This window comes from Anopheles maculipalpis, chromosome X, assembly GCF_943734695.1.
Source record: "Anopheles maculipalpis chromosome X, idAnoMacuDA_375_x, whole genome shotgun sequence".
NCBI lineage: Eukaryota > Metazoa > Arthropoda > Insecta > Diptera > Culicidae > Anopheles > Anopheles maculipalpis.
The window spans coordinates 9,478,909-9,491,862 of record NC_064870.1 but is presented as its reverse complement, the minus strand read 5'-3'; the positions used below and the strand labels follow the sequence as shown (position 1 = coordinate 9,491,862).

Here is a 12,954-nt window from a genome sequence, read left to right as displayed (position 1 = left end):
AATGGATTCAAGTGTATGTTGCTAATGATGCTGGTAAAAAGAAGCGAAAAAAAAAATACTGAAGCTATGGTGAATATCGTGTGCGGTACGATCTAATTTATCCGGTTTAATAAAATTTGAGCGCAAAGCATGAAATGTTTCGTCTGTCCGAAACAGCAACAATTAAAATTCGAAACAAATTGGTGTAGAAAATAAACGCTTATCACAGAATGCTTTTCAAACGAGGCTGGCGAAAATCTAATGTTTAGTAATATTTCCTAGATTGCAATACAAAAAACATCATGAATGTTATTAGCGCTTCAAACAAAACGACCAAACAAATAATTTACACCTTCTAACGGCTACCATTTTTAAATTTGCATTTGAATCGCGTACCACGGTTCAGCTGTCAAATCAGCTCGACTGTCAGGCCGAGCTGTCATCGGTTGTGATGTTTTGGCCACGGCTGAACGAGTTGCCCTGCCATACAGTAGCAGAAAGAAAAAATAGAAAAAGTCACTTCGGGCAAGCAAATCACAAGATAACAGAGAGAGAACAATCCAAGCAAGCAAAGCAAAAGCATTAAAGTGCAAGAAAACTGTGAGCGGCCGCCACCCTAAAGAAAAAAAAACCCACGTCAAGGTGCCGTGTGATTCACGAGTTTTGTTTTCTCGCATCGGGCAGCAGCAGCAGCAACTAATTAACAGCAGGCAAGTGGTCAACGATGGTGTGTTCCGTAGGCTGCCAGTGAACAGCAGCACCCACCAGCCAAAAGATCACATTAGACCATCGACAAATATAGTTATGATACACCAAACATCATTATTCCGCTCAGCCTAACCATTTGCGGTCTTCCGGCACAACGCGATACCGTAAAGTGGCAAGTGTGTGTTACTTTGGCTAAGAGTGTGGCCCCTTTTCCATGCGCTGTAAAAGCATCAAGCCAACAGTATTACAAGGGAGCTCACACAACAAGTTTGCCCTATTGAACTTGTGCGATCCTTTATTGATAGCAGATGTAAAAAAAAGCCCCTCACCACAAAGCGGTTTTAGTGACTGTTCCATTTCGATACGGTTTATTAATGAAACCTTCATCTACATCTTTAAATTAAACCATCTGTGCGTGCGTGTGCGTGTTTCTGCATGCATTCCAGAAATTAAAGTTTTTTTGTTGTCTTTTTTTCTACTTCTCAGTGACGAATCGTTCGAAAGGCGTGTTAATCCTCCCGGGAGATTTTAAATTCCCCCCAAAGCGGCATTTATTTTAGTGTTGTTTGGAGCGGTGAATAGAAACAACGGAGCAACATTAACGCACTGTGAGCGAGAAAGACACACACATACGAACGAACATCATCACAACGCGCTGAAGGAAGGATATATCGTGCTTTAAAAAGTAAAGCCTGTGCGTGCACTAGGAGCAACAAATAAAACCGATCCACTCCAATCAACCGACAAAGCCCCTCAAACGAGTAATCAAATTTACCACCCAACCAACGCACACACACACACTCGCAAAAGGCCCAACGCCCTAGTACGCAAAGCAACAAGTACGACACCCCGAAGGGACCGGACGACGAGCAAGCAGTAGTGTTGCGATGGCCAAGAAAACGTACGACCTGCTGTTCAAGCTGCTGCTGATCGGCGATTCGGGTGTTGGGAAAACCTGCATCCTGTTCCGCTTTTCCGACGATGCATTTACGTCCACCTTTATCTCCACGATTGGTGAGTAAAGAATATGGAAGCTAATTCCACATCCTTTTCTAGAGCTTCCAACCGATCATCTAATCACTAAGCAGACCGGCCGTTATGACTCCGGCCCGGGGGAAATTTGGCAAACTGTCTCGATGCGATCGTTGCGAAACTGTCAAAAAATCTCTAAATTCAGCTTTTTCTCCTTGTAGGTAGATTGTAGGCCTCATGTAGGTAGACTATGTATCATCATGGTACTTAAAAAAAAACGATTTCAAAGTAAGACAATTTCTCAAACATTCATGAGAACCTGAAATTTGAAATTTTCCAGCCGTTGCCATCATATTTTGATCCTAAGTCAGTAATTTTTGACGACAGTAATGATGCGCGCTTAACTTTCAGTTAGTTACTGTTTAATAGTTGTCCGGTTACATAGTTTATTACAAATAATTCTAGCTTGGAGTTCATTCGATAATTCACCATTAGCCTGGTGGTTGTCTTTAGTTATTAACGTGCAATAAAATACATATTAACATAACCATACCTATTTCATGAAACCCTAGAGAATAATTCATACTAATTTCTAACACTTAAATTAATATGAATATTCAATTCCAACACAAATTTTCATTCATAAAACTACAGTTGATTGATGTCTTAAAAACTTTTTATTAATCTTCAATTACTGCTTCATTTTGACAGCGTGATATGCAATTAAACAAACTTCGGAAGTAGTTTTCGCAATCCGTGCATCCAACAAAACATGTCCATGTTGATATGGATGATTGAATGAAAAGAAAAAAAACATTTTTCATCTCTTTAGTTCTGTAAATAGTAAATTATGTACGTATGGACAAAAATGTACGACTTAGAAGCCAAAAATTGACGCCTGCAAGTAGCCACATCGACTGTATTTCAATACTACATAGCAGGGACGCGGGAAACGTTCCGTCTTCCTTCGGCTACTGGACCCTCCCCAAATCAGAGCTTTTTTAGAGTTATCATTACGCAGGCCAGGCCTGCCGTGTCTTCCCGGTGCGCAAAACTTCCACTACTGCCTCCCTCCGTAGTGCCAAGGATGAAATAGTATGAGTAAGAGCTTTAAAAAATTAATTTAATCCCCATTTACTGCAAGCATATGCGAGCGCTTGTCCCTCTCTCCCTAGTCGATTATCGGAAATAGATGTTTTCCAGCGAGTAAGCCGCGTTGCCCATCGATTAGATAATATTCGCTGTTGGTTGGTGTAGCTCTCCGAGTGTATCGCTTTTTTTTTGTCCGGGTGAACGGCCAAGCGTCTTCTCAAGTGAAAACCCTCGGTTAAGAATGCTTTTTAAACTATTTTTAATACAAACAAACCAAAAAAACCCTTTTCGAGAATCATCTAACACAGCATAAGATCCCATCGTTACGTTTGTCAATCAAAGAATTAGAGTAAACATTTCCGATTAACACCTGCCAGCTAATCTGATAGCTGAGTGGGAAAGAAGCACACACGCACACACAAAAAAAAAACTGCCGTAAATAATCATGCGCAAGGAGCAGATTCGTGCTGATGAGCAATTTTTACATTCATTTGCAGGCATTGATTTCAAAATCAAAACCATCGAGCTACGGGGCAAGAAAATCAAGCTACAGATATGGGACACTGCCGGGCAGGAACGGTTTCATACGATCACCACCTCCTACTACCGTGGTGCGATGGGCATTATGCTGGTGTACGACATAACGAACGAGAAAAGTTTTGACAATATAGTCAAATGGTTGCGAAATATAGACGAGGTAAGTTCTAGTCATTTCGTCAGCAGCTCATTTCAGGCGCCCTCTAAAAGGTGTTTGAATTTTTCATACCCATTGCTTCCTTCTACATGCCCCTCGAGTAGTCGTCTTATCGTCTTATCCAATGTTATTTCTTGTTAACTTCCTTGAGGGAAGATATTGATTCTATCGATAGTAATTTTAAATCGGAGTTTCAACGTGTTCCTTAAGGCACCGTCACTACTTAAGTGATGGGAATTTTAATTATTTTATTTACAATTGATTATGACGGTCCAGTGCCGTACTGTGAACACCGCTTGTGTGGAATAAATTTTACGATCTTATTGATAAGACTGATCCTTATTGAGATTGATCCTTATACTTTACCTATATCCCGGGCATACTCGGTTGTGTATGGGTCGGTAGTTCATGGTTGATGTCCAGCCCTATTTTGGCTGTTGCATGTTGGTTTGCAATTATACCCTCATTTTTGTATCTTTTTCTTATGTCATGGGCTGTAGATTTGCTAATATTAGTGATTTTACTGATTTCTCTCACACTTCTACTTTTTTCCATGTAAGAAATTACAATTTTTCTAACTTGCTCCCCATTTTTTTTCGTAGAAAAGAGCTTTTTCAATTCATTTTCACATCACCGTGCAAAAGGGAAGTAGAAGGAGCCCATTGCACACTTTTGATTATGTTTTACAATTCTAAGAAAAAAATAAATGCATTGAAATGTAGCGAGAACGGTTGAATTCGAAGTGTCCGATTTTGAATACCCAGCACTGTATATCTTTCTCCAAAAGATCCTTAATGTGTTCTCTTCCTGATGCTCGAAAGCTCGCTTGCCATTCACACAAGTGTTGGCAGATACCGGGAAACCTCCTTCATTGTCTTCTTCCTTCTAAACACCATCGCTGCTCCCGTGCTCGCTTGCATTCGGTCGAGAGTCGAGTCGATACTGAAAAAATGTTTTCTTTATTTTCTCCCCACAGCACGCTAACGAGGATGTGGAAAAGATGATACTTGGCAACAAATGCGATATGGCGGACAAGCGTGCGGTGCGCAAAGAGCGGGGGGAAAACGTAAGTTTGAATGGAGCAAGCCTTTTTCGTACCAGCAAAAAAAAAACATTCTCACTTTCTCACCACCATTTGCGACAGATTGCCCGTGAACATGACATCCGCTTTATGGAAACGTCCGCGAAAGCGAACACCAACATCGAACTAGCGTTCCGCGAGCTTGCCGAAGCAATACTGGACAAGATTGCCGGCAAAGAAACGACGGACAACCCGGACCGGGTGGTGGTAAACCGAAGCACCGGCGAGCGGTTACCCGCGTACAAAGCTTGCTGTACGTAGTGTGCTTACTCCCCCCCGGGGGGGATTTTGGTTCATCGATTCAACCCAAATCCCGTACACGCGGGGATGGTGAAGGGTGGGGGAAGGATTCCGCGATTTTAGTTTCGCGTTTCTCGGTGCCGTTTCGCTTTTATCTGCGCGTTTTTGTTGCGTTTTAAGATTTCGGGCCCACATACAAACACAAAAAAAAACACACATATACACATACATAAATGTGAGCCAAACTGATGAAATTAGTAGCAGATAATAAGTTTAGTTGATGGTTTAAGCGGTTTTGTGGGAAAGGGTAAATGCGCAAGTAATCATAATTCTCACACACATTCACGTAAAAACACACACAACTGTAGGGATAAAACAAATGCTCTAAGTAGCGCTCCTAGTATTGCTTAGAAACAGCACGCAGCGTTACAGATATAGAAAGCGTTACACATACATACACACACACACACAATCCGTAACGCTAATGGATGCGCAAATAGTAGAAAGCGGTAGTAGTTGGTAGTAGTGGGTATCCTCTCAAAACCAAAACGAGCTAAATGTCTGAAAAAGTGCTGATAAACGGATGCAACTTTCACTCAACGTTAACTGTCAAATCGCATTTCAGCTGTGTGAAACTGAACATAACTTGGTGTTGTTAAGATGCACTTTTTCTTAGCGCAACTAAAATTTCGCTTATCAACGCTGGATCGTTAATATTTCACCTCTCTTAAACTTCTTCCGTCATTTGATGCAATTATTTCAATGTTTCAATGTTCAATTCTAAGGGTGTCAGTTTCCGACTCAAGAGTTTTAATCGATTATAAAATATTCTTAATAATAATTTTTGCGTTATTTTACCGATTTTGTCAACCGTTTGTTACCGATTTTTTTTTCACGCGTCTACAAATCAACATTTGACAGTTCCAACAGTTTGACCAATGAAATTTTTATATGCCGTGTATGAAAACCATGGGATCAAAACCATTCAGTCAACTGAAAGGAGTGAAACTTGCTATCGTTTACAAGCGCTTTAAGTACGTTTTACTCTTTGTGGTGTGTGTGAACAAAAAAGAAAAAGAAAAAATCACATTATTTCATTCATCGTTAGCGTTGGAGTCGATTGAGGCTTTGCAAGCACTCGATATCGAACCTTTTCGAACCCACCATCCTTTCCCTACTATCCCCCCCCCCCCCTTCCTCCCCTCCCATCTTTCCTGCAAGGATAAGTGTTTATGTGAACCGCTTGCGCTTCTAGCTTTATTAATTACGTTGGTAGCAAAATGAGAGTAAAAAAAAAAGGACAGGAACAGCAGCAGCAACACGGCACGGCAATGTTGATAACAAATTTGTTCTAAGCATGAAGAAAGTTTTAACGACTCGCTTTAACGAAAACGAGGGGAAAGGGCAATGTACTCGCTGCTTAGTTTAAAAAAAAAGCAACTTAACGATTTTTATATGATTGATTTTGAACGGAGTTTTTTTTTTGTTTGTTTTATAGTAACATCATAGCGCGTTTTTTTGTATTTGTTCCACATGAAAGAAGTTTAGCAAAATATTAAAATAATTTACAAATTTAATGTTTTTATTTTTGTTGACTCCCTCCCGCGGAGCTTTATCCTTCTTTCTTTTAATCCTGTGGTAAAGTTTAGTTGGGTGCGTATTAGTGCACGCGTGGGGTAAAAAACAATTACAAAACAATGACGAAAACAAACACGAAGCAATTGTATCTAAGCAAAAAAAAATGGAATGGAATGATCGAACAAGCGAAAAAGAAAACGAGCGTAAACTAATCAAAACAAATCAAAAAAAGGCCAGTAGCTTTAAGCGAAGCAAACACCTTCACAGCTTACCTCGCCGGCATGTGTTAAGTGGCTGAATGCACACGGATACACGGATTTGCGATTAAGCGATGATTTTTGCTTGTTATCCCGCAGCGGTGGGTGGATTGCAGATAGAAATAGAAGGAGAGCGAGAAAAGCAGATCGAAAGGAAATATGAAAATAAAGCATTGATGTTACTAAAGTGAAAATCTAAACTAACTGCATAAAAGGAATTTGCGAAGGGTTCACACATTCTAGCAGCGGAACTTAGCTATATTATTAAGGGCAAGCAAAAGGAAAATCGTAAGAAAATATAGCTCAGAGAGCAACAGGGTTGGAACACTTCTCAGCTTCCCTGAGCTGTGTGCGAAAATGTGTTCAAAGCCGAAACCCGATATCCAGATACAGAAACCTATCTTTATTGGCAATGCTTAGCACACATTAATCCATTTTTTCCGTGGCGTGTTAATTGTTCTGGAGGTTTTATTATATTTTTTTTTTTCCTTTGCAACCTCCATTGATGAGGTCTGCAACTGCAAAATACACACATACACAAAAACTAGAACAGCCAAGCTAATAATGCGCGTTATTAAAGCTACAACCAGAACCAAGACCGTAAGATAGATTAATCTGTGTACACCCTGTAAAATATATCCAATACATGTGTCCTTCGTGAAACTATGAAAAGAAGAACAACAAAATATACCTTTTGTGCTCGATGCTTTTTTAATCGTTTGTAGTAGCAGATGGTGATGATTAAAAAGCAAAAGCACAAACCTAATCCCAGCCAACAAAAAACCCGCTCCACCGAGCGATAACGATCATCATATTGCGCTAAGTAGTGTGGCGAGCGTAACAGAGGTTAGAAAGCGAACTTTGTTCGCTCGGTATCGACCGAGAATCATCATTACTTACACACAATATTTCGATGTTTTACAAAGGAAGAAAATCGTACGATTGAGACTATTTCCCCTTACTGTATCTCCCAACTTTGCTCCCCACCTATTTGCTCAAACCTTTTGTCTTTCTTCTATTCGATCAGGCTCAGTTTGACTGACACTAAAATTCTCTCTACACTTGTGATCATTTGTATTATCACGATTGGAAATCTTATTTGCAAACCACAATAACACACACCCGCATGTATAGGGAAAAGATGGAAGAAACAAATGGTTTGCGCCGAGACGCGCTGAGTGCAAACGCTCGCCCCGAAGGGATAAAGGTTAATACAAGCTTTTATGATTGTTCTTATACAGTAGTATATTATTATTTTATACACTTTATGCTCGAGAGAGAGAGGGGGGGGGGGGGGGTATGCCAAAATTTTGTGCTGCGGAAAGATTTCAACGAAGTAAGAAACAAAACCAAATAATAAAATCGGCATAATCTGGTTAGAAGACATTGCGGTAGTAAGAATTGTGGTTGCGTTGTTGTGATCTATTTTCTTAATCGAGTTTCAGTTATGCCCACAATTTCAGTGACCGCCAATAAAAAAAAGTCCATTTTTTTATGTCCGATTTTCAGAAAGCTGATTTCGATACATCTACTGGGCATAACTTTATCAAAATTTTGGTAGAATTATCAGCAACTGAACTATCTTTATTTTTGTCGAAAAGTTCCGTAAATGATTGTGTAATAATAATAAAAAAGAAACCTTAAATATGTTTTAACATTTTTCGAACCAAAGAAAATTTATCTTCCTTATTAGCATACCCAACCAACTCTAGAGATGAAAAATGTTAAGAAGGGATGCCAAAAACTATAAAAAAATGTTTTAAAATTGACGAAAGGTCGAATTTTAGAGGCCATCTTTTCATTAGAAACGATAAAAGTGACCAATAATCGATTGCACGATTCATCCTAATGTTCAACTAAAATTTACAAAAAAATGCTGAGTAGATACGTTGAAATGTCTTCACAATCTCATTTCTATCTGAAGTGCCTCTTATTTAATTGTTTGCTCTTCTAAAACTAGCTACTTTTCTATCTAGGAAGGTGTATGTATTAACCGTATTAATGTTTAATTTTACAACAAAAAATTGAAGACAAGATGCTTTATAATCAAACAATTCTATATTCTACATAATATCAAACCAGCCTTTTTTGCAACCCAAAAAAACCCCTTAAATCTTATTTACTTCGCATGGAGGAACAAAGCGTTTTCCTAAGCAGTCCCACCCTTCGGGACTGTTTTCCCAATCCAGTCCAGGTACGGTGCATTCCCGTGCGCGATCGGGAACGCAATTACCTCGGCCACACTGTACGGATGTACCTCCCGCACGTGCCGGATCAATTCCTCCACCCGGCTGGTGCGTGTTTTGATCATCAGCAACACTTCCGGATCCTCGTTGATCTTACCCTCCCAAGCGTAGATCGACGTCAGGCCGGGAATGATGTTGACGCACGCGACCAAACTTTTCTCCACCAGCTGCCGGGCGACATTGACCGCCACCGTGTTGTCCGGCACAGTTACGAACGCTACGGAATAGTCGCCTCCTGCCGGTGGCGGTGTGGTCGTAGATGCTTCGGTCGACATTCGGTTGATTTTGTACGGTACCGGTACGGTGCTGCGGATGATGGACGATAGAAGTGAGAGCGGGCGTATCATGAGCAACGTTGAGTGCGCGGTACTGTGTGTAGGGTGGGTAGGTCAGCAAAAAATGGTATTAAGTAGTGGAAAAAGACACGGTGGATAATCTAGACTAACCTGTGCACCGAGTCGAGTGACGGTATTTCAATCTAGCGGGTGGTTGTTTTGATTGAAAATGCATTTGACAGCCGATTCGATCGGCTGGTTTGAGTTTACAGTGTTGAGTTAATGGCTGCAAACTGAATTCATTATTCAAAATTTGAAAAATTCAACTATCATTAAATTTCAATTAGAAAAATGTTTCTAAAAAATATATTTTATCCTCTCAAACATATTAATAATTGGAATTAACAGCATTTAAGGCATTTACAACGTACAAATACTACTCATTTTTGAATCCGTCCTTTGCCGTAGTTTCGTTCAGCTGTCAAAATGCTCGTTAAAAACCAAAAACCACCAAAATGATTGATCTTTCGTTCAGCACGCACACCAACGTACATTTCCCTTTTTTTTTGCTCCGCACCTTTTTCCCACCCTTAAATAGCAAGATTCTCTATATCTTACCGCGCAGCATGCACACACACACATTCGCCCATGCACGGACGTGTTGTTTTTGTGTTTGTGGGGTAAAATTATAACCTAAATGACCTGAGCCAAAAAGGTGCGCGACGAAAATTTGCGGAAATTGTTTTTCCTGCTCGCCGATCGCCACCGCACACAGCACCCCACATCCCTTCCTGGTGCCGCCAGGAACAGTGTGCCGTTTTGCAAAATCGGGTTCGAGGGGAAAGGAGATTTAAAAAAACAACAAACGAACCCCGTACGGTAAGTAGTGACCCAAGTCAAAGTGCCCACCACACCAATGGCCACCAGGATCCACCACCAGTAGGTTGCTTCTGTTTCGGTTCCACCATCTATACGGGAGAACGAGAGAAGAACAGACCTTACAAAAAAAACCACTTGTCATTGTTGGTGAACCATCCCACATCGGTGGTGGTGATGGTATTGGAGGGGGGAGTTTTTTTTTAAGGTAGAAAATCGGCATTTGATCACCAGTGCCGCAGCTTGCACACGGTGAAAGGTTACGGTGGGTGGTGGTTCTTCTTCTATCAAACGATGGCTCCGAGTGGATGAACGTATGTGTGTTTCGGGTGATTCCGTTCCGTCCGCGATAGGGTGTTGATTCGGGCCTGGGATTGCTCTGGTGTAACCTGGCGCCGCATGTGAACGGATTGGCGGAGCAGCTGAAAAAATAGACCGTCGCTGGTGTTGTGAGCGGGTGTGTGCTGTGTCGGTCGGTGAGTGAAATGTTTGCTGTGGGCAGAAAATCAGCCTTCCCAGCAGTCGGAAATGGGACGATCGTATCGAATCGGTTATAAAATGCATTAAGAAAAAGCCTGTGCACCGTGCATTATACGCATACATGCATGCACGAGCCGTTGCGAGGAGCCACCGAGCTACCAACGCACGCACACACACACACGCGCGCGCGCTCGTACGCACAGCGCAGCGTATAGCGGAAGCTGTAGCCTAAAAGAAGGCGGATTACAAATCGATGCTACCAAACATCTGATTATGTTCCGGGCCCGGGATTACACACCGACCAGCACGACACGTGCAGTGAGACGGACAGGCCAAAGTTAGATGTGAAAGAAACTACTTACTCATAGTTGGCTGGCACTGTCGCAAAAAGCAGCAAAACGGCAGGAGCAGCAACACGCACACCGATCAATGTTCCTCCCTCAATCAATCCTGCCGTTTTGCACCCGGTTGGTGAGAACAAATAATAATTCGGCGGTTATTTATTATTTTAAAAAGCAGGACACATCAACCGCGAGCGCTCGAAGTGAGTCAGCAAACCGGGCACCGCCTTTCCAAGACCACCAATCAATTGAGTCACAAAATCAGAAGAAACCGCAGCACGTTTTGTCGCTTAACTGGCTAACCATTTGAATCGAAGTGTGAAAAAAAATCTTAATAAAATATTAACTTTTCTCTCTTTCTCTAAATATATCTTTCTCTTTGTAGGAGGACTGTCCAAAAGTTAAATCCTGCCGAGGATAATTGCTTTCGTTGAGCGGTGTTCACAAAATAGCTAAGTGGCCTGAGCTATAAGCTGTTGCTTTGAAACCGCTGCCTGGACAATTCTTTCTCGGCAGTTAAACCGCGGTAAGTATTCTCACGTTGAAACGTTCTGCCGCATTTATCGTAATTTTGTTTTCTTTTGTAAATATCATTTCATGTTCGTTGACACGTTGACTGCTGTGACCGTTCTCGTTGCACCGGGACTTCTTGTATTTGCCATTTGTTTCATTGTTTTTGCTGTCTCGCTCCTCAATACGCAATACATATCACGGGTACGTATATCATTGGCACCATCGACAGGGTTCACAAATGAAGACACAGTTTTAATCGAACAAAATCCTTTTATTATCATGGGACAACGACGCAAACGTAATGTACGCCAACTATATAACTTTTGCATCCCTTTATGTATTTTCTGAGTGTTTAAAATGCTTGTTAAAAGTCACCTTGTTTCATCATTGTTAATATCATCCCTCTTTCTCGTGTACAAATCATGTCGTTTGATGTTAGATATTGCATTGAGGGTGGCCCAGTGGTAAGGTGACAACGGCGATACCTTCTACGTGGTATCACAGCCAGTCCTAGTAAGCCATTATATGGGCGGGAGTGACCTTAGAAGTTCGTAAAGCCAAGAAGCGATGTTAGATATAGTTAGCTTAGTGTGGTCCAACATGATTCCTTTTAGGGAGAATTCGGGTTCCAGGGCGATCTGGTGATCGAATCTATACACGGCAAGACTAGGCTGACCAGACGTACCGTGTTTAATGGAACAGTCCCGTTTCTTTTAACCAAAAATTGATGTCGTGGCAAATTTTTATTTATATTTTTTGAATTATCCGTTTGAATTCCGCAATGCGCATTTTTAAGCCATAAAAGTGCAATGAGGTGTATTAGCAACAAAAAATCCGTTGTCGCTTACCACTGTGTACGAGACGTTCCCAGAGTTTTTGATCAAACGGCTGTTGATCGAAATTGCTAAACAAACTTTACCACCCGAAGTGTTCTTCTCCACAAACCAAATGCGAAATAATATGTAGACAAAAGATAAGTTACGTCTTTAGGTTAAAACAATGATAGTAGTTAGACAAAATTGCAATATTGAATACGAAAAGCTTTAGGAAAAAATTTCTAAATATCATCCTTTACTGCGAAAAGCTTTCTGATTCAGCTAAATACAAGCTCAGCGTAGAATTGTCCCATTTTCTGACTGGTGAGGTAGGACACAATAAGTCATTATGCGGCCGGCAAGACCTACCAGGCCGTTAATCCAACAAGAGAACGCTAGAGTATTTAAACCCCAAGATAGAGCAATGATCAGAAAATACTATTCCAACCACCATCAAACACGTAAAACTCAACATTAACAATCGTTCTTCCCGTCTTTTTTTTTCTTTGTTTGTTTTATTTTCATAATAATACGGTTCCTGTTGTCCGCTGCCACCACGCTGCTAACACGCCTCATCATCACCAACACTGTGCGACGACCAAAAACACCGCATTCGAAACACGCTCACCATCATCCACCGGTTACGGTTAAACCTGATTCGGACGTTGCATTATCGCGCCACAGTAGTGAAGATGTGAAGACGGTTGTTGTTTTTTTTTTATCTAACTTTTTTGTCGAACCGAAGACGCCACAATCGCCTGATCAGAGTAAAACAGTCGGAGTTTTTATTACATGAAACAGCAAACA

General features: G+C 41.1%; 7 protein-coding genes across 11 annotated transcripts in view; 3 read left to right on the top strand and 4 right to left on the bottom strand.

The window, feature by feature from the left end:
- Positions 1-28, bottom strand: part of LOC126558141 (aminoacylase-1A-like) — a 220,867-nt gene extending 220,839 nt beyond the window's left edge. Inside the window, exon 1 of the mRNA XM_050214119.1 lies at positions 25-28. The gene's annotated coding sequence lies outside the window, so the exon portion shown is untranslated. The remainder of the gene's footprint in view (positions 1-24) is intronic.
- The window catches only part of LOC126560468 (60S ribosomal protein L10-like), a 277,878-nt gene that overhangs the window by 154,470 nt on the left and 110,454 nt on the right, over positions 1-12,954 (top strand). The window lies entirely within an intron of this gene.
- Positions 1-12,954, bottom strand: part of LOC126561545 (probable 60S ribosomal protein L37-A) — a 450,882-nt gene that overhangs the window by 330,771 nt on the left and 107,157 nt on the right. The window lies entirely within an intron of this gene.
- Positions 1-12,954, bottom strand: part of LOC126556672 (actin nucleation-promoting factor WASL) — a 159,723-nt gene that overhangs the window by 46,589 nt on the left and 100,180 nt on the right. The window lies entirely within an intron of this gene.
- The window catches only part of LOC126568394 (transcription factor btd), a 147,106-nt gene that overhangs the window by 128,583 nt on the left and 5,569 nt on the right, over positions 1-12,954 (top strand). The window lies entirely within an intron of this gene.
- The window catches only part of LOC126560710 (ras-related protein Rab-10-like), a 254,816-nt gene continuing 243,432 nt past the window's right edge, over positions 1,571-12,954 (top strand). Inside the window, exons 1-4 of the mRNA XM_050216670.1 lie at positions 1,571-1,701; positions 3,249-3,448; positions 4,422-4,511; positions 4,590-4,817. Coding sequence (XP_050072627.1) covers positions 1,575-1,701; positions 3,249-3,448; positions 4,422-4,511; positions 4,590-4,787 — 615 coding nt within the window. The 5' untranslated portion in view covers positions 1,571-1,574 and the 3' untranslated portion in view covers positions 4,788-4,817. The remainder of the gene's footprint in view (positions 1,702-3,248; positions 3,449-4,421; positions 4,512-4,589; positions 4,818-12,954) is intronic.
- Positions 8,751-9,194, bottom strand: LOC126561273 (divalent-cation tolerance protein CutA). Its single transcript, XM_050217251.1, has one exon. The coding sequence runs from the start codon at positions 9,192-9,194 to the stop codon at positions 8,751-8,753; it is 444 nt and encodes a 147-aa protein (XP_050073208.1).

What these genes read in the sequence shown, in the direction of transcription:
- LOC126561273 (XM_050217251.1), bottom strand. Translation starts at nt 9,194, where the DNA reads ATGATACGCCCGCTCTCACTTCTATCGTCCATCATCCGCAGCACCGTA.